The sequence below is a fragment of the Ambystoma mexicanum genome, chromosome 5q (assembly GCF_040938575.1).
Source record: "Ambystoma mexicanum isolate Mex_15411 chromosome 5q, UKY_AmexF1_1, whole genome shotgun sequence".
Lineage (NCBI taxonomy): Eukaryota > Metazoa > Chordata > Amphibia > Caudata > Ambystomatidae > Ambystoma > Ambystoma mexicanum.
This window is the reverse complement of record NC_090933.1, coordinates 732,767,500-732,790,073: the sequence shown is the minus strand read 5'-3', so window position 1 is coordinate 732,790,073 and position 22,574 is coordinate 732,767,500. Positions and strand designations below refer to the sequence as shown.

At 44.4% G+C, this 22,574-nt stretch overlaps 1 protein-coding gene across 1 annotated transcript in view; it reads left to right on the top strand.

The window, feature by feature from the left end:
• Window positions 1–22,574, top strand: part of JPH1 (junctophilin 1) — a 1,083,555-nt gene that overhangs the window by 165,931 nt on the left and 895,050 nt on the right. The window contains exon 2 of the mRNA XM_069621220.1: window positions 11,300–12,053. Coding sequence (XP_069477321.1) covers window positions 11,300–12,053 — 754 coding nt within the window. The remainder of the gene's footprint in view (window positions 1–11,299; window positions 12,054–22,574) is intronic.

Here is a 22,574-nt window from a genome sequence, read left to right as displayed (position 1 = left end):
CCACATATGTATCTTACAGTCACAGGGTCAGTGTAACCCGTCCCGTTGTGGATGCTCTACTTCTTCCTGGGGTTTACTTTAGTTATTCAAAATCACTAGGGAGTTATGGTTTTGGAACACAGGGAGACAATCAGCGCAAGAAAGATTCTAACAATACTGGAGTTCTGAATTAAAGATGGGATGGGTTGAGATAGGGATAATACAATGCAAATATATTATGGGTCACTGTTCTTCCTATTAAAACTTACAGAAGAAGTTATTAAATTGGACCGTCAGCTCTGATCAATGAAATGGATCTGCTCTACCGGCAGCAGGGCACCTCTAGCGGGATTGGATCAGCAAGGCGGTTCTGGTCAGTTTGGACTGCACCTCAGCCTGGAGGCCCCTTCTGGTTACTGGACACGGTAGATAGCAGGATGCAAGTTTTCAGCGGGCCCACCTTAATGGTAGCAAGCCAAGTTGATTCAGAATTAAATCCCTTCAAGTTTGGATGTTTGCAATTGGGTCAGGCTAGCAATAATTTTGCAATGCTAGAGTCTGGATTCTGCAAATCAATCTGGATCATTCAAGTATTCTGGAGTCAGCTACAAGTTGAAGAGTTCTGCAATAAGGTGCTGCATGGACATCTGGATGTTTTCTGTAATCAGTGTGTTCTGCATGCAGTGTGTGTATGTGTAGTCAAACTCCTATATTTATCCATTACAAGCTTATGGCATGGGCATAACTTCGAAACTCACCCCCCCCGGTTGTGAGTGGCTACCGGGATGTGCTTTGTTTTGGTTGGCAGCTTGAACAGAGCTGTCGTCTTGTGACAGGATTTAGGAACGCCCACCTGGATTTTTACCCAAAACATACTTTTGCACAAATGTACATTTCTACCATTATGTACCCTCATAAAATTTGACACATATACTTTATACTCGATTGTCTACATTTACATTCACTTCTCATCTTTGTGAGAGATGTATTGGGCATCCTGTAGATTTTTATCAATTTTGCCCGTAACACTTTGGATTAATCATTTCCAATTTGATACATCTCTGGGCGCTGGATCATGTACCCACAATTGTAAGTTTGCAACATTAATAGTTTTGCCACAATCAGACTTTTGTCCTTATGTAGTAAAAACCTCCTACCACATCTTCAACTGTCTAGCATGAGTTCAGATTTATAAGTTTGTATTTTTCACTTGTCTACTTATTTTGGCTGTCTTGTTAAATGTCATAAAGTTCTGAGGCAAAAACAAGTAATTTCCATTCAAAATCCAGTCCAGTTTTTTTTCTTACTTCCAAAGTGAGCAAATGGCCAGTCCTTTGAAGTTCACTGAGAAACCTCCTCCGCATCCTGCCCCTCCTTTGGGAAGATGGGTGTCCAAGTCTTCCTTTGTCCTTGGGTCAGCCAGGAGACAAATGTCTGTGGCTCTCTTTGTTTTCATTATGCGGGAGCCATTAGCATCCCTTAAGCCTTCCAATAGCAAGTGAGAGTTAAGCGGACATGTGAATCTTCCCAGGCCAGGCTGTCAGATCAGCATTAAAATGTTGATTGGCTCCACACTCGGTACCCATACATTAAAGTTTTTTCAGTTCACATAGAAAATACAAGCACGGTTCATAAGGTATTTGGACATTTTAAACGAATTAGCCCTTCACAAACATAGGCGATTTTTGCCATTTTAATCAGGAAACAGAAACAATTTTGAAGTGGGGTTTACAGCTAATTTTCTGCTGCTGCTGTCAGACAGTGATGCCTGGATTCATCTGACTGCCTGGAGAATCCATGATTTCAGCACACTTTCCTTTCAATAATTCACTGGGGAAAATGACCGAATTTAGCGCCAAAACAGCACTTTGAAGATTGCCATTGATTAGGAAACTGTATTTGAGGGCATTTTTGGCTTTGTTTCAAGTGACAGATGACAGATGACAGCAGTGATTCCTGCTTTTACACCACTTTGCCTGTGCATGTGGCAGGAGGTGCAGCTCTTTTGATGGTTTATGAACTCTGCACAATTTTGCAGATTTGGCGTGCACTGGGTTATTTCCTCCATTTTTGGCAGTTTTCTTTCCCCATTGGCAAGGGGTACAGTGTGGCGCAGTGGCGTGGATAAAATACTCCACATAGTCAATAGGGAAGAAGTTTCAGGGTTGGGGAATGTCATTGGGACTCTTAAGGCTGTTCATAGGTTTACACAACAACTCCTCTATGCAAGTAAGACTAAATCAGGATGGCGCCCTTTCGAGGAGATTGGGTCCTCCGACGTATTCCATATCTATGACAGGTAATGTCCACAGCTGTGCTGCTTCGGAAAATCTTTGGCTCCTGCGTCGATGATGTCGATGTGCCGTCCCCGAGGACCTCCTCCGACGGCAGACCTCACCCAATGTGATAAGTAGGACGCACGACGCCCATAGCCTCAGTTCCGTTTTTTCCGCGAACGTGTTCGCTTCGTGAATCTCGGTACGCCTCAACTCGTTGGAGTTGCTGTTTTCTTTCTCGGTTTGTTGAACCTGTTCGGTTGGTGTGAAGACCTGTTCGTGGCGATGCCTTTCTCATCTTCGACCCCGCGTCCGGGCTTCAAGAACTGCGGGGACTGTAGGTCCAAGATGTCGGTCACGGACTCGCACAACGCCTGCCTCTGGTGCCTCGGGGAGGCCCACGATACGGACGAATGTGTCGATTGCTAGTCGCTTACTGCGAAGGACTTGCAAGAACGCAAGAAGAAACTGTCGGTAGGTCGGGTGTCTAAGCCCCGGAAGTCGAGGTCTGCGGGGCTTTCGACCAATGACTCGAGGGGTGACTCTCTGCGTCGTCGTCGGAAGTCCGATGCGTCTCCTTCCAGGAGTCGGTCTCGCCACTGCTCCGTCTCTTCTAGGCATTCCAGGAAGCGCTGGCATAGGTCGCCTTCCCCGTCCTCTTCCGAGGACTCCGCCCGTTGGCGGGTCGCTTATCACTCCATGCAAGCGACACCGGGGGAATGGGCTTCCTTCGGGAAGCAGATGCTAGTGATTCTGGAATCGCAGGGCACCGGTCCGTCTGCGCCTCCGAGTGGGGTCGGTCGGCACCGGTCGAGAGACACTGCCCGTACGCCTTCGGGCTCGGGTGGTCGGCACGGCTCACGGGAGATGTCCCGCTCGGACAAGGGTAGCCGTTCTCGCCATGCCCGTTCCAGGTCCCGGTCCTCGACGCGCTCGAGACCGCGTGATCCTGTGCCGTCTTCGAAGAAGACCTCGACGCCTGTGGCACCGAGGTCGTCGACGATTTCTCTCGAGGTTCCGTCTTCGAGGGGGTCGTCGACGCCGTCGGCACCCAGGTTGTCGAGAGACACGCTCGGAGCTCCGGCTTCGAGGACTGTGTTGACGCCGCAGATGCTGGAGGCGATGGTGTCGGAGGGGCCCTGTGGCACAGGGTTTGCCCCTATAAAGGCTATGCCTAAGGTCCGGCACTGCTTCGGTCCGCAGAGGTCTTCCTCTCCCCGCCTGGAGTACATTTCAGAGGGTGATGAAGGCTCTGATGGCGGCCTGGTTCTGGTTACGGTTACGGATGACCTTATCTCGGGCCATAGTCAGTTTGTTGACCTGAGGCAGTCACTGCATGATGCCAGTGGACTGGACACCTCTCCGGAGGTGGAGTTTTGTCGGCCGGAGCCTGACACTCATGCCGATTCGTCATATCGGCGCCTTATGTCTCGGCTTACCGAGTACTTCGGTTGGTCAGCTCTCCCAGGGGAGTTCGTTCAGGATGATCTCACGGACATCCTTGATCTCGGTCCACCCGCTGACCCGGTTTTGCCTTTTTCATATGGCTTTGCAGAGAAGGGTGGCAGCGGCTTGGACTGCTCCGGAGACTCTCCCGGCAGTGGGCAAGTCTTTGTCGCGAAAATACCGTCCAGTCAGTAACGACCCCTGCTACTTGTCTAGGCACCCCACCCCGGAGAGTTTGGTGGTGCAGGCGGCTACGGCCCCCGCAAAGCGGGCGTCATATCCTACCATCCCTCCGGATAGGGACGACAAACGTTTTTACGGCTGGGCAAAGAAAGTGTTTTCTTCTGGCGCTTCAGGTGGCCAACTCCATATGCGCCTTGTCTTGTTTCACACACACTCTGTGAAACTGTTGCATTAGCGGCTGATCGTATTCCCGAAGGGGACGAACGGGATGGTTTCCTTGCTATGGTTCAGGATGACAAGGATGCCATGTGTGAGGCCGTTCAGTCGGGTTTGGACTTGGCGGATTGTGTCAGCCGGTCCATGGCATCGAGCACCGTAATGCGCAGGTTTGCATGGTTGAGGAAGTCTGGGTACGCTCCTGTTGTGCAGTCCCGGCTCCTCAACATGCCCTTTGACGGTGAACACCTTTTTGAGAGCAAGGCTGACGAGAGCCTTGAGAGGTTGCAGACCTCCAAAGCTGCAGCGAAGTCGTTGGGCGCTGCAGTTTGCCAACCTCCACCTTTATGTCCTAGTAGATAGCAATGGAGGGGAGGTTCCTTTTGCTATTACTCGTTCTTCAGTAAAGCGAGAGGAGCTAGCAGTCAAAGAGGCCATCGTAAGAGTGCCAGAGGTGGAAACAAAGGTACTCGAGGTGCCAAGGCCGCTCGGGCAGTTGCCTCTTTGCCCTCAGGCAACACCGCAGCTGCTACCACTCAGTCATGAGGCCAGGTCCCATGGTTCGCCGGTTGGGGGAAGGCTGGCGCAGCATCTTGTAGAGTGGCAAGCCATTACTTCGGATGTTTGGGTTCTGGAGATCATAACCCACGGCTACTGTCTTCCTTTTCGACAGAGGCCTCACGACAATCCACCAGGGAACCTCTTTGGAGAGTCCAGATCCGCTCCTTGCGCAGGAAATTCAAGCCCTGCTGGAGAAAGGCGCCATAGAACTGGTGCCTGTAGCGGAGAGGAACAAGGGATGGTATTCCCCTTATTTTTTGGTTTCTAAGAAAGACGGGGGATTGAGACCCATCATGGACTTGTGCGGTTTGAACAAACTCCTCAGGAAGGTCAAGTTCAAGATGGTGACTCTTTCTCAAGTCCTCCAGGCCCTTCAACTTCAGGACTGGTTGGTGTCTCTCGACCTCAAGGATGCTTACTTCCATGTGCCGATCCATCCCAAGCACAAGACGTACCTGAGGTTCGCGGTTTCTGACTTGCACTTTCAGTTTCGGGTCCTGCCGTTCTGATTGACCTCCGCCCCGAGTGTTTTTGACCAAGCTCATGGTGGTGGTGGCAGCGCATCTCAGGAAAGGGGGGATTCACGTCTACCCCTACCTGGACAATTGGTTGATCAGGGGGTGCTCTCCCGAGCAAGTCCTGGATCATCTGTCCGTCACCTGCCACTCCCTTCACAGGCTGGGCTTCTCCCTCAATTTAAAGAAGTCCCATTTGACACCAACGCAGCGGCTCCAGTACATCGGAGCAGTGCTCGACACGTCCCTGGGGCAGTGTTTTCCTCCTCAGGTGAGGGCTCTTCACATTCAGCAGATGGTGCACAAGTTTCAGTTTGCCCAGACTCTACCAGCGTCCGAGTTCTTGAGACTGCTCGGCCTCATGGGATCCTGCAATCTTCTGGTGCCAGAGGCTCGTCTGCGGATGAGATCTTTGCAGTGGGCGCTGAAGCTCCAGTGGTCTCAGTTCTCCGGCAGGCTGTCGGACCCTGTTCAGATGCTGCCCTCGGTAGCCCGGGACCTTCTGTGGTGGGCCGTCGAGGGCAATCTGATGAAGGGTGCCCCATTTTGGCTGTCCTGGCCGGAGGTGACGATCGTGACGGACGCATCCCTCACAGGATTTGGAGCTCATGCCAACTAGCTGACAGTCAGCAGTCGTTGGTCTCCGTCGGAGTCCAGACTCCATATCAATCTGTTGGAGCTGAGGGCCGTCAGGCTTGCCCTGAAGGCTTTTCTGCCGACTGTGCGCAGGAAGAGTGTCCTGATTCTGACGGGCAACGCGGTGGCCATGCACTACCTCAACAAAAAGGGGCGGAGCAGGGTCACTTCCGCTGTGCAGGGAGGCGATGCAGCTCGAGTTCTGGGCCATCCAGCAGGAAGTTTCGATCTCGGCAGTTCATCTGGCCGGAGACGACAACGAGACGGCGGACGCTCTGAGCAGACAGAGCACGATCTCTCACGAGAGGGAGCTGGCTCAGGAGATTCTCCTGGAGATCTTTGCCCTTTGGGGGACCCCTCAAATGGATCTCTTCGCCTCTAGTGTCAACCGGAAGTGCGAAAGGTTTTGCTTGCGGGAATTTCCTCCAAAGGAGCCTTAGGAGACGCATTCGTGGTGGAGTGGTCATTCCCACTGCTGTACGCGTTTCCTCCAGTCCCCGTCATCCCGTAAGTGTTGCAGAGGTTACGGAGGTTCGGTTCCCGGATGATCCTCATTGCTCCGGCGTGGGCCCGGAGGACGTGGTACCCGGACCTTCTAGACTTGTCCAACTGCCCTCCACGCCGTCTTCCCTACCGAGACGATCTGCTCTCACAGGAGGGGGGTCAGGTTCTCCATCCATAGGTCAGATCCCTCAATCTTCATGCTTGGCTTCTGAAAGGTTGAGGTATAAGGATTGGGACCTCCCTGAAGACGTGATGGAGGTGTTGCTCTCGGCCAGGCGGCCGGCAAACAAAGTCTCTGTACCGTTGCCGTTGGAGAAAGTTCTGCGACTGGTGCAGAGTTCAGAATGTGGATCCTTTTGAATGCGACATTCCCATGGTTTTGTCTTTTTTGCTTTCTTTGGCCCACAGGGGCTTGCAAGTGGGGACCATTAAAGGTTACCTGGCGGCGCTGTCCATATTTAAGCGCTCGTCTGAAGAGTGTTCCTATTTTAAGATTCCTTTAATTTTGCAGTTTTTGAAAGGGCTCACTAATGTGTTCCCTCTGTCACCTTTTTGGTGCCAGGTTGGGATTTAAACCTTGTTCTTAAGTTTCTTATGGGTGCTCCGTTTGAGCCTTTACATTCTTGCCCTTTGAGGCTGTGAACTCTGAAAACTGTGTTTTTAGTTGCGGTTACTTCCGCTCGCAGAGTGAGTGAGTTACAGGCACTTTCAGTTAAGCCACCCTTCACTGTGTTTCACAAGGATCCTTGGAGTTCGTCCTTCTTTTCTTTCGAAGGTGGTTTCGGAATTTCATTTGAGCCAGAAGGTTGTTCTTCCGGCGTTCTATCCTCCTCCACATCCTGGTAAGGAATTGGAGAGGCTCCTTTGGCTTGATCCTAGGAGAGCGTTGATCTTTTATATCTCGCGCATGTCCCGGGTAAGAGTGGACGATCAACTTTTCATTGGTTATGCTGTAAAGCGTTTGGGACAAGCTGTGACGAAACAGACTTTGTCTCGTTGGATTATTTTAGCTATCTCCGAGTGTTAACGCTTGGCGGGTAAGGACCCTCCGGCTGGCTTGCGGGCCCATTCTACCAGAGGAGTGGCTGCGTCTACTACCCTGCAGAGGGGAGTTCCTATTCGTCACATCTGTGATGCAGCCACCTGGGCTTCAGTACATACTTTTGTACGTCACTATTCCCTCGATTCCATCAGAGGGCAAGACCTGGTCTTTGGCAAGGCAGTTCTCTATTCCGCAATTTGATTGGGCATGCTAAATTTGTATTCTAAATTCTTTCCCACCTCCTTGCTTGGTACTGCTTTGGGAGTCTGTCATAGATATGGAATACGTCGGAGGACCCAATCCCCTCGAAGAACAAGTTACTTTCTTACCTGGTAACGTTCTTTCGATGGGATGGTCCGACGACGTATTCCATATTGCTCCCTCCCTGCCTTCCCCGCTGCAGAATTTCTTTTGCAATTGCAGCTTGCGTTCCGCAAGGCCTTGTGTGTCTGACTGGCAGAAAACTGGTGGCACACGTTCTGGGAAAAAACTATAACTGAGGCTATGGGCGTGTGCGTCCTACTTATGACAACGGGTGACGTCGGACGTCGGAGGAGTTCCTCGGGGACGGCGCACCGACGTCATCGACGCAGGACGCAGACGCCAACGATTTTCCGAAGTAGCACAGCTGTGGACATTACCTGTCATAGATATAGAATAAGTCGTCGGACCATCCCATCGAAAGAACGTTACCAGGTAAGAAAGTAACTTGTTCTTCTCGCAGGATACCTGTTCTACGAGGTGTAAGACAAGGTTGTATTCTTGCACCATGCTTATTTAATCTATATACCTCATAGATTGGGGACCATCTGAAGAGGGCAATATTTCTTTGCCCAAGTTGGCCCATTTTAAAGTAACATGGCTCAGGTATGCAGGTGAGTTCCTATTTTTTGATTACACTGAACGGGGGCTTCAATACTTGCTGAGTGCATTTAATAGTTATGCTAGTTTAAACTCACAAAACAAACAGTATGCAGTGCATGGCTAAAACCAGGGAATCTCTGTATAAAGGTCGATCAGGAGTCCAGGTTTAAGAAAAAGTGAGAAATTTATTTATTTGGTGTTTCCAGTGCACTTAAAACCGAATATTTTTAAAGTTAAGGAATGGGCGAAAGCACGTGCAACTGCTATGTTAAATGAAATGATGCATATTCATTCTAAATTTGGGAAGTTTTCAGTAAACCATCAATCAAATTTTATGGAGAAAAGTTAATACCTAGGCTTTTATATGGAATTGAAACATTTTATTTGTGGATTTTAAAGCTTTTAAAATGCCTAAGAGGTTTCATATGGAAAAGAGATTTGAGTCTACAAAAGTCTGTAGCCCTTTCTGCTGTTCGATATGAACTTGGTTTGTGTTCTCTTGAAAATAGAGCACACTGGAGACTACTATCATTTTTTAGAAAATTACTTGTCCCCCTTGAAAGTCCTTATTTTGCGACTTGAGTTTGGCTAAGAACGAACAGAGTATTTGTTATTTAAAGGAATTTACGCCATTCTGTTTGGAAATCCTTGATAAAATTGGCATGCTGGAGCAAGATCTCGATGATCCAGAAAAAGTGAAAAAAAAACCTTATATAGGGATGAGTCGGTGAGTACTATTGAACAATTTAATTCATATCGATCTCTTCAACGTTTGAATATGGATCATAAAAAACTTGGTGTAATTGCTACCTATATATTAAGGCACTCGAATAGACACTATAGAAGGTCTTTTTTAAAATTAAAATGTAATCTGTCCCTAACTAGAGAGATTCTTGGAAAATATCAGCAGCTTCCACAAGATAAATAGTTCTGCCGCGTTTGTGGTTAGGTAGGTGTGAAGGAAACTCTCCTCAGTTTGGTGATACATTGTCCATCTCTTAAAGATAAAATGTTACATTATCTTCTGAAACATATGTAGGGGAGAAATTCCTATGACCCCGATGGCAAAGAATTTTGGAAAGTTTGCCTTACCGGTCGTTCTACCTCTATGGTCACATCAATAGTCTGCTTTTTAGACAGTTTGCGGTTGGATAAATTCTCATCCCAAATGCACTTTATATTAAATGCACTTTATCTGTTTCGGGGTTTAACTGATTAGTCAATGTCTTATAAGTGCTTGTTTTTAATATCCGCTGGATTTGATGGTTATGTTTATCTTTTATCAAAACTCAGATTAATTGTATGTACTGTATATTTTGATAATGTTTCTTTTAGGATTATGTATTAATGACCTATTTTTCCTGTTTTTCTTCTGTATAATTAAACTGGTCAAAAGTTATTTGATTAGCTAAAAGACCAAATAAAATGCATAATAATAAAATGTGTGCAGTAGAGGAATGAGTGGTTGTGAGACCATGTCTGCAACACTTTGCTGAGGTGGGTGGGAAAGGTGCTTGTGAATTTTTCCTATGGTGAAAATATGGGCCTGGATCATTGCAAAGCAAACAAAAATATCAGAGGACACTTTACCTACAGATAATGTAAACTAACTAATCTATACGCCTGGCAAACAAAAAATATAACAACCAAATGGCTGTGTACAGCAAACATCAGTCAGCAAGGGCTCATTTTATCAGTGCTGGTTTTACAGACCACTACCTTTAATAATAGTAGCAAATGCAAAGTACTCAAGAATTGCAGGCTGCGAGGCAGGAAAAGTGTGTTCTCTGGTTACTGCTGACAGCAAACCTTTGCTCTTGGTGTGGTGTTACCTGGTTTTTAGCAATTAAAACCTGAATCTGGAATGCCCAAATATATCTAATTCTCTTTGAACATGGGAAAGGCAACATTCAGATACTTAATAAAATTCAAATTAGCTAACCATTCCCAATTAATAAATGCAGTAAGAAAGCATGTTACCTAACTTGCAGAATGAGCTGTAAAGAAAGAGGAAAGAGCAATGATTGGATATGAAGAAATGGCACAGACTGTTCTGTGCTGAGATTGGACTGGGCAGGTCATGTTACAACATGTTCATGGATCTTCAAAATCATCAGGTTGGGGGATAATAACATAAAACATTTTCTCTTGTGTGCATTTTCCTAAATATTTGACCCGTGGCTTTAACATAGAACAAAAGCTAAAGCAATATTTTATGTGGCCACATGACATTTTAAACAATAGTAAATACCATTTATTGTACTGATCATCCTAATAAAATATGTAGCAGGGTTCACTGTTAGGATCAATATTTTAGCAAGCATGCAGTTTTTTAGTACTCAAACCTTCTTAGAAAATTACAGATCTTTTAGTTGCGTGAAATCCCCAAGAACCAAAAGGGAAGCTTTCCTAGGAATTTGTTGCAGTACCATGGGAAGAGATCCCTCAATAAAACACAACAGCAATTTGTGTAATGTGTGGGATAATCAAAAAGAACATATTTTTGTGTACGATAAGATTTTCTAATGACCATAAGATTCTCTTTTATCATAAGATTCGTTTTGATCTAGTACATACTATAGCTTTACATCTTCACTTGTTTAGTATCTTTACAAACCAGATATTTGTCACAACTTTTGCACATTAACTTGTGATATGGTTGTCTTTGGGGGTTACAGATAATGAATGTAAGCTAATCTGTGAGCCTAGAAGCTCACTAGAATCTAGAAGGAAACTTCTAGATTTGGGCGCATTCAGGGAAGGACTTTGTTATAGTTGTAATGCTGTTGCTAGGAATTTTGCAGCACAGCTTTGACATTACTCCCCTTTTAAAATGCACTTAGTGAAGATTTACTTCTTTCTAGTTTTATAGTTTGAAATCAATTTAGCTTTTGAACAACTCTTAATGCAAGGAAATTAACCTTGCAACCATTTGAAATGCATAATAACATTGTACTTTTCGAGTTGCATAAGTGATACTGGTTTTTACATGCCTCGTGTATGCAACATAAACCAATTATATTCTATAAATTTGCTTCATTCTGATATTTTTTTCAAATTTTCCTATTTTTCAAAAGGTACATACCAAGGACAATGGATGGGAGGAATGCGTCATGGATATGGTGTTCGTCAAAGTGTGCCATATGGTATGGCTACTGTGATTCGCTCACCGTTACGAACCTCTCTGTCCTCCCTTCGTAGTGAGCAAAGCAATGGCACTGTTCTACATGATATAGCTGTGGACAGTCCAGCGGGGACAAGAGGGGGTTTTGTCCTGAATTTTCAAAATGACAGTGAATCAATGGCTGGTAAGAAAAAAGGTCTTTTCAGAAGAGGATCCCTACTTGGTAGCATAAAACTTAGAAAATCGGAATCTAAGACCTCAATCTCTAGCAAACGCAGTTCTGTCCGGAGTGAAGCAACCATGAGTAGGATAAGTTCAAGTGATGCCACATCTACAATCAGTTTTGGGGATGGGGATTTTGATTATTGTCCAGTAGAAGACCACGTTGATGCCACAACAACAGAGACCTACATGGGGGAATGGAAGAATGACAAACGCAGTGGTTTTGGCATTAGTGAGCGCTCGAATGGTATGAAATATGAAGGTGAATGGCTAAATAATAAAAGGCATGGATATGGATGCACCTTGTTTCCAGATGGCACGAAGGAAGAAGGAAAGTATAAAAATAATGTTTTGGTCCGTGGAATAAGAAAGCAACTTATTCCAATAAGGAACACAAAAACTAAAGAGAAAGTGGATCGAGCTATAGAAGGAGCGCAGCGAGCAGGTGCTGTTGCAAGGACAAAGGTGGAAATAGCGGTATCAAGGTAGGAACTGCTGTCTTGAATTAACGTGCTACATCTACTCTGCTCCAAATGCAAGCGTTTGATCATATGCACTCTATATATATATATATATATATGTGTTTTAACAGTCTGCTTTGCTTAACACCACAAGTGTTTGTGTGCTGAAAAGCTCAACAAAATGTAGTATTAGCTTTACAGGTGTATCTGCAGCTACACGCTTTTTTATATTGCTATTATATAATGCTTGGCACTTTCCACTTCTCCTTTCCCCCCTGCACTTTCTCCCTTCACTCTCCCCTGCACTTGCGTGTTCTCAATGTCACTGGGCCTAGTAAGATCACTGTTTTCTTCTCCCTTGTTCCCCTCCCTTGCCTTGTCACGCTCTGAAACACTTGTGCATGAGTGCGATACAAATATAATATCATATCATATATAACAACTGTTCTCATACAGCACAAGACTTCTGGATTTGGTTTTGTTACTATTTGATAGGCATTGGATGGAGGACGGCAGGCTTTCAGATTACCACATGTTACTTTACAAAGAAGCAGACTAAGTAGTTCAAGAAACTCCATGACAAATATAATTTTAATTTGATGTTGTTTAATGAAATCTGTCGTAAGGTATAGAAGCACTACTTAAGGCACTGTTAAATGCTAGCATAGAGGAAAGCATGGACCAACAATCAGAACGGGAATCTGGGACTAGAAGGGAAGTAAACTGGGAAAGCTGCCACACAAACCTGGAAACCTTATGTTATAGGAATATCATGAAACATAAAGCACTAGTCATAGAAAGGCAATAGGCTGTTGCCAACTCGAATACGCAGTTCATGAAGGCTCAGTGCACTAGTCACAGACGAGACAAGAAGTTACTGCAAACTCAGCGACTATGTGGCTCATAAAAAAAATGCACTAAAGAGCACGGACATAAACTGTGGACAGAAGAAGTAAGTGAAGCATGAAACTTGTATTGCAAAACGAAAGAGGGGGAACTGCTTTGCCAGAAACAAGACAGGTCCAAGAGCCTGGAGTTGGAGCACTGGGGCGGAGGGGTGGGAGTTTGGCTATTATGTTGCGGTGAAGAGAGGGTGCTCACAGCAAACCAAGTTTTTAAGAAAAGTCAGACAGCAGCACAAATCGTGTCAAAAACTGATTAGCTTTAACAGCAAACACAACATAATCTTGAAAAACGCTACAGCAGGTAGGATTCTGTAGCCACAAGCAAGTTAGCATGGAAAGGTTAACAAACTGCACAAAATAGGAACTCCCAGTAACGGCAGTTGATAGAACACTTGCTGCTCCTCAAAGTGTGCTTATGAAAGCCCTCGCAGCCCACAGCCCAACAGGGTGGAGCTGATTGTATTTTAAGGTAGTCATATCTAATTAAGCCCAATCCAGCTCCGGTAGCTTACAGCAGTGGGTTTTAATTAAGGCTTCTCTTGCTCTTGACAGCCTAGCCTTCAGTAGCTTGCAACAGGTGAATGTAATCACGATCTCTCCAGCTGGTAGCAGCTTGTTACAAGGTAATGCATTTAGTATGACTCTGCCACTTGGACAGCATACTTCTACCAGAGTGGTGGTTTAACTCCGAATGGAACATGAAATTAGTTTGGTCCAAGACTGCAGCAGTAAAACAGGTAAATGAATGCCATGGCAGTTTGTGGGTTTTAACATGGTAGTTATACGGTGAACAAAGTTTATAAATGGGTGCATACAGCAGTGGTTAGTAGCAAGTGTGTAGAAGAGTTGGGCTGTTTTTCTTTATTTACAACAGAAGTTGTGATATGTTATGTTTTGGCTTAAATATCTCGATGTGGAATGTTGGTCTATGGCCATGGACACGCAGCTCTACCTCAAGATATCTCCATCAAAGACATCTACGGGTGACTTAATTGCCTGTGGGCAAGCTTGATTCCTGCCCTTTCTCTCCACCTCAGTTGAGGCTGTGGGAAGTGGACATGGAATCAGAAGTCATGTTTTATGATAACACGCAGAGACACCGTTCTGAAGCATTACTCAAAAATATGCAATTGACAATGAGGATAGTAGGTTCATATATTTTTAATATCACATCTATCTTCTGCAACCTTTAAGTTGAATTGCACAGGCTATAGCAAAAGCAACTGCAAAATAACACATTACCGTACATATGTAAAGGACTGCTATGTAAGTGAAGAGCATGGTTTACATTTATCTAGAAAAGGACAAGTGATCATTTTAATTTAGCAGCTTGAGTGACCTGGGATTTATATTATGTTCAGCAATGCTATGCTATGGAGTGGTGTAACATACCAAACGCCTTTAGTCTCAAAATGCACACAGCAAGACTTCCACATTTAACTCGTGCTTTAGGGCAAGATGTGCTGCACACGAATCGACCTCGGCTTCCTGTTCGGAGGGACCTGCTTATCTCTCTCGCTCTCACTTCTGCTCTGGAATCTGTGAGGATCGATCTCTCCCCAGCCCCCAGGATTTGATTCAGCTGATTGCTGTGTGAACCTTCTGCCCCTCCCCCCAGTCAGTTTGTGCTTCATATCTAAAACGGGACTTGGTCTAACATTTGTGTGTCATTTCCGCTACCTGGAAGGTTAAAGCCTAAGGCTTAACAGTGTTCCTTTGCACATAGGAATGTCATATGTTCAAGCAAAGCAAACATTTTTTTTATAACACATTTTATTGTTTTGCATTTACAAAATTAACAAATTACAAGACGTCAAGGTCAAACTTGGTCCAAAGTCGTGCATTGTATTGTTTCACGCTGCTTTAATGCATTCCATGCCCACCATGCCGGCACCTTGTTATCACTGACATGCAGTACGCAACATGTGCATGCACCTATCACATGGTGCTCATTTGGCCTATTTGTACCACTGATATCCCCCGAATTGCTTGTATGTGCATGCACCCCAACCTCTAACTTAATAGTATTGAAATTGATCCTACCTGTCGGCATAGCTCATTTCAGCCTTACTGGGATTTCTGCACCCAGATGGACCCTACTGATATAACTGTTATTGTCTGTCTGTACTCTGCATTTTAGCCTTTACTGTGATTTTAAACTTAGATGGACTTTGTTGCCATTTGCGCTCATGCCTTTTGCACAGTGCATTTCAGCCTCACTGGGATTTTTGAACCTAGATAGACCCTGCTGTCATGATTGTTTGTCTGCTTGCACATTGCAGCTTAGCCTAAACTGTGCTTCTTAAACTCAGGTGAACATTTGCTGCTATAATTATCTCTGCAAGTACATGCCAGCAATGCCTATATTTTGCATAGTTTACCACACTCCTGCATTTTACTTAGCCTGTGTGCGCTAATGTGTGTTGGCTCCTTGCCTACCTCACATAGTACCTCACCAGTGCCTATTTCGAGTTTACTCCCTATATATGGTACCTTTTTAGCTAGCCTACCTCCACTTAAACTATGTATCTGCCAGCTAGCTATACAGTCTTATTGAGGACTATCCTACACTTACTCATCACAATAGACGTCAACATGCCTACCCCTCTGCCCACCCTGGCATTTGAGATATCCCAGAATGATCCCAAAAACCTGAATAATATGATCAATAGACCTTGTAATCTCTCCCAAAGAAACCTCAAACTTATTGCTAGACTCCCTAAAATGTACGAACCCACAGCCAAATCTCTAGACTTCCTCTCTAACAACCTGTCTAGAAACCTAAAAAGTACCCAGCCTAATACCAAAATATCTCCGCACAACTCGACTAACACTCAGCACCCACTCCAGTTTAACAGCCGACTCTCTCGAGACCCTACCACTTGCCCTAAACCATCCCACAAGATTGTGATACCACCCACTGAGCCTACACTGCCAGGCATAAGAGGAGCCTTAATAAATGCCCGGTCTCTCATGGCACATGCCACTGAAATAGCTGACCTTATCACAACTGACAAAATGGACTTCCTCGCTATTACGGAATCTTGGCTGCATTCAGCAGCCGGCCCAGCAATCATAAGAATAGACCGTACCTCTTCTTGAGGCAGTGGCCTAGCCATAATTGCAAAAACTAGCCTAGCACTGAGACTCGCTACTCCATTAAAGGTAGACTCTTGCGAACTCCTGACTGCCAAACTAACTACCTCTACTACACAAACCTTAACTATCCACCTTAGTTACAGACTTCCAGGCCCACAAGGTTGCTTTGAAGAATATCACACTAATATCCTGTCAGACAACCTCAAAAATACCTCACCAAGTCTTCTCCTAGGAGATTTTAATCTTGGCTACAAAGACCCCTCAGATCCTAATGCAACACAGATCATTGACTCCATTGAGGAATTAGGCTTCACTCAAAAGGTAAGAGAGGCCACTCACACTAAGGGCAGAACCCTTGATTGCATAGCGGAACACTATTGTGTAAAGTCCATTAATGCCATAACACCCTTACACTAGTCTGACCATCACTTGATCTCTTTCGCTCTTGAAGCTACAGTTCCTCATCCTAATATTATTATAGCTCCTGCTATTCCTACAAGGAACAAAAAGAACATTACAGCTGACAAACTCATTCCTCTGATCATCCCTACTCTGAACTCTCTCCCCGACTCTACAGACCCATCCACATTGGTCGATGAATGCAATAAGGTAATGTTATCCGCCCTGGACACCATAGCACCTTTGAAAATTAGAAAATGCAAACAGAAAAAACATGTTAATTCATGGTTCTTTCCCCACTTAAAAGCCATCCAACTTGATAAACGTAAATGTGAACAGATATGGAGATTAAACCCTTCTGAAACTAACAAAAACAACCTCCCCAAACTAGCTTCCCTATACAAAAAAGAAATAATCCTTGCTAAACAAGAATCCTATAATTTGTGCATCACCCAAGCTAATTCTAATACAATACTATTTACTATCCTCAAAGAAATGGAAACGCCTATCCAAGCCCCCCCCGACACCTGCCTTAAGGACAAAACTTGGTGCATCAGCATTCAGAGTGTTCTAGCCAATAAAATAACGACTTTACAGGCCAAAATCAACAACAAAAAAGAATCCCTCCTCCTAACCGCTAACTCCAACAATATTATGGCCCCTGTGCATTCGATCTCTTGCGCACCTCCCACATTGACCGAAACATCCAAACCCCATTTAACTTTCAGAAAATATCTACTCTAGAAGTTGAAAAGGTTATCTTAACCCTCAAACCGTCCAACTGTCACGGCGATTCTTGCCCTGCACCAATCATAAAGGATGCCGCAAGGGACCTTTCCCCATTCATAACCAAACTCATAAATGTCTCATTCTCTTCCGGCACCATTCCTAACAACTTGAAACAATCGTGGGTCCTCCCACTCCTAAAAAAACAAACACTTGACCCGACTATTCCCACAAATTATCACCCCATAATGACAGTGCCATTCCTGCTCAAAATTTTGGACAAGGTAGTGTACCTCCAAATTCAAAGATACTTGGAATGCAACAACCTTCTAGGAGTACGTCAGTCAGGTTTTAGACCTAAACACGGAACTGAAACTGCACTGATCGACCTTAAAGCACAAATTGACACCCTGAGGGACAACGGTAACCCAGCACTACTTCTGTTGCTCGACCTCTCAGCGGTGTTTGACCTGGTTGATAATAAGACTCTCTGCCACCACTTAGACTCAGCTACTCACTTCTCTCAAGAAGCCATTGGCTGGATTCAATCCTTCTTAGATAATAGAACTATGCAGGTCTTCGCACCTTCAGCTTCCGCAGACCCTATTCCTATAACTTGCGGTGTGCCTCAGGGTTCATGTGTTTTGCCCACTCTGTACAACATCTTCACGAAGCCCCTTTTTAATGATCTAGATGGCCTGGGTATCACCTACACTAACTATGCAGTCGATACAAAGATCCTCATCCCGTTGACAGGAGATTATGGCAAGGATTTGGCCTTTGTGAACAGAGTATATCTCATCATCCAGGCATGGATGGTCTCTCTTGGACTATGCCTGAATGATGATAAAACGGAACTCCTCATTCTGGGCACCACAGCGAATCTCAATAAATTAGGCCATCTATATTCCCACTTTACCATAGACAATAACATTATCCCAGTAGCCAAAGAAGTGAAAACTCTTGGCTTTTACCTTGACTCCTCTCTTACCTTCAAAAAACAAGTAAACTCCATGGCCTCAGCCACCGCCCACACGTGTAAGCTAATCAGAGCAGCTAAGCCATTCCTTACACCTAACAATTGTATTACCCTAGCAAGAGCCTTGGTATTATCCAAACTGGATTATTGCAACACCCTTTACATAGGCTGCAACAAATACACTACTAACAAGATTCAGATCTTACAAAATAACGCTTTAAGAGCTGCCCTCAACATCCTTAAGAAAGTTCACATATCTGACCTTAGAAGATCTAATAACCGGCTTTCCACCAAAGATAAAATCTTCCTTAAATCAGCCTCCCTAACTCATAAATGTTTACATATGGCCGCCCCCCAGTACCTTACTTCCAGATTCCTGAGACAATCCACTAATCGGTCTTCTAGAACAGCTAATACTAACCTACTTCAAGTGCCCAGATTCAAACGTACGAAGTCTGGTGGTAGTAGCTTCCCGGTCAAAGCTGCCCAAAACTGGAACTCACTCCCACCTTCACTAAGAGAAGATATGCCCTACCTATGTTTCAGATGCAACCTCATCCAATGGATTAAGGAGCACAACATCTGACCTTCTACCTTACCAACACACCACTGTCCACCTCTGTGTATAACTGTATGTATATATATATATATATATATATATATATATATATATATATATATATGCTCAATTGTATATATTGCATTTAACTGCTGCTTGACACTCTTCGCTATCCTCTGCTCATTTGTATGAGATATGACAACACTGTTTACTATTATTTTGTACTGCAACACACAGCAATCTAACCTAAGCTTGTCCTTCCTTTGCACCCTAATACCCTTGGGTCTGGTGCGCATTACAAATAAACAAACAAAGTGACCATATAGAAACTATCACTCACACGTATAAAAATGGGTCTCGAAAAGTAACTCATCGCTTACACAAGATGTTTATCAGGCTGTCTCCTGCATCCACCACTTTGTCTTTCTCCCAGTCAGTTACACTGCTCACTGCGCGTCTTCCCACTTTTGCCATATCTCATCAGCTTTCCTCTGACAACCTCTGGTTGTGTACACTCTGCCCTCCATCATAATGCACATGTTCACGTCTGCAGGCCATTGTTCATATTGAGGGTCTGTTGCAGAGCCCCACAGTTACGCTATGTTCCTTTTGATTAATGCTGTGATTGTTGATAAAAACAGTTTCTCATATTTGGATAGGTCTCCCTCCTCCACCCCTAGCAGCAATAATTTTGGATACCTGTGTATCTCCTTCCAAGTACACGTGAGAGTTCAGTGCAGCACCGCTGCCAGTACTGTTGGATGTTACCGCATTCCCATAATATGTGAAAGAAGGTGCCCTCCTCCCTTTTACAATGAAGGCAATGCGGGTCAGCAATTTTCCCCCAATCCTTGGAGCACCACCCTAGTGTAATCTATCCTGTTCAGTATTTTGAACTGTATAAGTTGGAGTCTGGCAGAGATTGCTACCTCACGGGGGTACATGAGGGCCGTCACCCAGTCCTCCAATTGTATGGTTCCGACATTTCTGTCCCATTTCTATTTCAGGCTCGATAATTCAGTGATGGCAAAAGAGGTTATAACATTATACATTATAGAGGTGGTTTTAGTATTGATTCTTGTCTGGACTATGATCCTCTCAAGCGGGGTACTTTCAGGCATGTTCGCTAGTTCTGGGAGATGAGACCTCAGTGCATGTTGTAGTTGTGTGTAGTGTTAGCGTTCAGTGGGTTGGAGGTGAAAACGGGACACCAGGGATTCGAAAGGCACCAGTTTACTGCCAGCCCTGACATCCTCAACTGTATTGATCTCAAGATTCACCCAACTGTGCCATCTCGGGAGTTTATATAATTCAGGAAGATTTCTATTACCCCATAATGGTTGTAGTGGGGTGGTTGTCGTACCCTAACCTATGTATTTATGTGCTGCTTTCCAAATCAGTGCAATATGTGACAGCATGGGTCGGGGTGTTCAAGCTGAGACATGCCTTGTTCTTCTATGCTCGGTACCTTGTTGTGTGGCAGTGATTTATCTCCATGCAACATATCATTAACCACGGCCATTTTGCTGGCCCAGTAGTATGACTGTAGGCGTGGGAGACTGATCCCTCCCTCCCATATGGAATGTTTGAGGGTACACCGTGCAATACGGGAATGTCACCGCACCACAACAGCTTTCTGAGTATCCAGTCTATTTTTTGAAATTACTATTGGGATGTGTATCGGGGCGTTTTGTAATATATATAGGAAGCGGGGGAGGGCCATCATTTTAAAGAGCGCGGCTGTGCCCAGCAGGGTTAATGGAAGGGAGACCCAGTGCCGGCCATCTTCCATGAATCTCCTATTTACAAACTTAAGAGACAGACGTTGCCTGTCTCCACTGGTTGTCCCCACTATAGTAGTTGGGCCTCCGTTCAGTGAATGGGTAAAGCGTGTCCATTGCTTCCACATAACTTCAAACTCCATTATATTAACTGGGCTTCTGAAGGGGTAACGCTTGTCACTTACTTTCACACAATCTTAACTGTGCACGTGTATTTTGGTGTCTGTTGGTGCTTCCTGCCCTTTGACTGCTTATCAGATCTAAATGGTGTAAAAAGCAACTCTTGACTTGCTACGTGCCGTTTAAGACGAGAAGTTGCCACTTGCGGTTAGGCTTCTCTGCTGGAGGGGGATGCTACGATTTCCTGATCATCGCCTTTCGGTAAATCCAAGAAACAAGTGTATTTGTGTATTCCTTATTAAAGACACATTCGTTATTTATTAAAGGAACTATATTATTTGAAGCGAGTGTCTGCTTTTGTCCCTTGTCAACAGCCCTTGCATTATGTGGACACGTGTGCCTTGTATTCAAAGAACATATGTAGCCTCTTGATGTTGCTATTGAATGTTTTCATCTGTAAAGTTATAATATGCTGTTGACTGGTTGATTTTCACCAGTCTGCTGGGAGGACCTGTGTGGGTATCCCACTAAACTTTTTTTGAAGGTATTTAGTATTTCCCAATGCTTGTTGAAAAAGTACTCATTAATTCAATTGATTGTAGTGTAGATATGTTTATTTATCAATTTACATCTTTCTGAGGCCATTAGCAAACGTTATATCGTCCAATGCATTTCGGTCTGTACTAGACCTTCTTCAGGGACTAATGGTAATGAAAAAAATAAAAATTAAATTAAATATTAGCTGAAGTACTTGTATAACTATACATTCACAAATAAACCAATCTTATATTATACATTTTGCTTAAAGTCAGCAATACTAAACATGTTGGAAAAAAGTACCTGTGTAAAACGTTGCTTATAATCTTTGACCTTGTTTATTTTACTTCCTTGTTGGAAAATTATCCAATTCCTCTCCACTTGAGCGTGCTAATTTACATCTGCTGTTGTCTGTCCTCTATGTGGCTTCCTTTATATCCTGGCAATCTAGATAGTAACCAATTTGCATTTAGAATCTAACAAATGTTAATCACAAGTGAGTCTTTCAACTACTAGAATTTAGCCTCCCCACAGGGGGAGTTTTACCTGTCATTCAAAGCAGTATAATAGCAGCGGGACACCTCGCTCGCGTGAATACGCGTTGTTGGTTGCCCCGTTTGCTTTTATGTTGAAAAAAAATGGCACCGGCATGTAACGCGGTGACGTCATCGGCGTGATGACATCATCGCGCGCCGGCGGCCATTTTGGAGTGATGTAAAACGTCAATATAGTGTTAGCTGCTCCTGTACAAGTTCTTATGTTGTAACGTTAATTATACATATATTTAACATTTAAAATTAGGATCTCTCCTTGCTAAACTAAGTAGAACTAACTAGTAATGAACAATAACATATCTGACAACCTGATATAAACTTTAAATTCGTGTGTTGTTCAAATTATGTATGTGATCTTTTAGTTATTTATGCTATTATAGCTCTACTTGGAAATTCGCATCAACCTCCATTTTACATTGCTCAATGTAAATACCTAGTAATCCAAACTGTTTAAATACTTGTGTAGTCTTATCAATTCAACTATGCATTGTACATTTGCTTTGCACTCAAACTTGCTTCTTGAGGTATAATGCAATATATTTTCAGTTCTTTGACCACTGACTGAGATACCAGCCCGGGTGAATTTTGTAGCATTTCAGGCATTCTGAACACCGGATTAGCAGCAAGCCTTCTTCTGAGGTGTGTTAAGAATCACTGGCCTTGTCATCGTTTCCGTGTGCCATGTACTCCGGGAACCAGAGAAATCCATCACTTGTCTCGCCTGTCTGAGGTCCTTGGGGTTTATGGTTTGCGAGTAGGCATTGATCATCTTGCGGCTGCCTTGCGTCCGGCTTTGTGAGAGAGGATCCAGCTGCTTCCTTGGCTGTGGCATTGGTCACATTTGGCAATATTCAGAGTCACTTTTGTTGTTTCCTGAGCAGTTAAT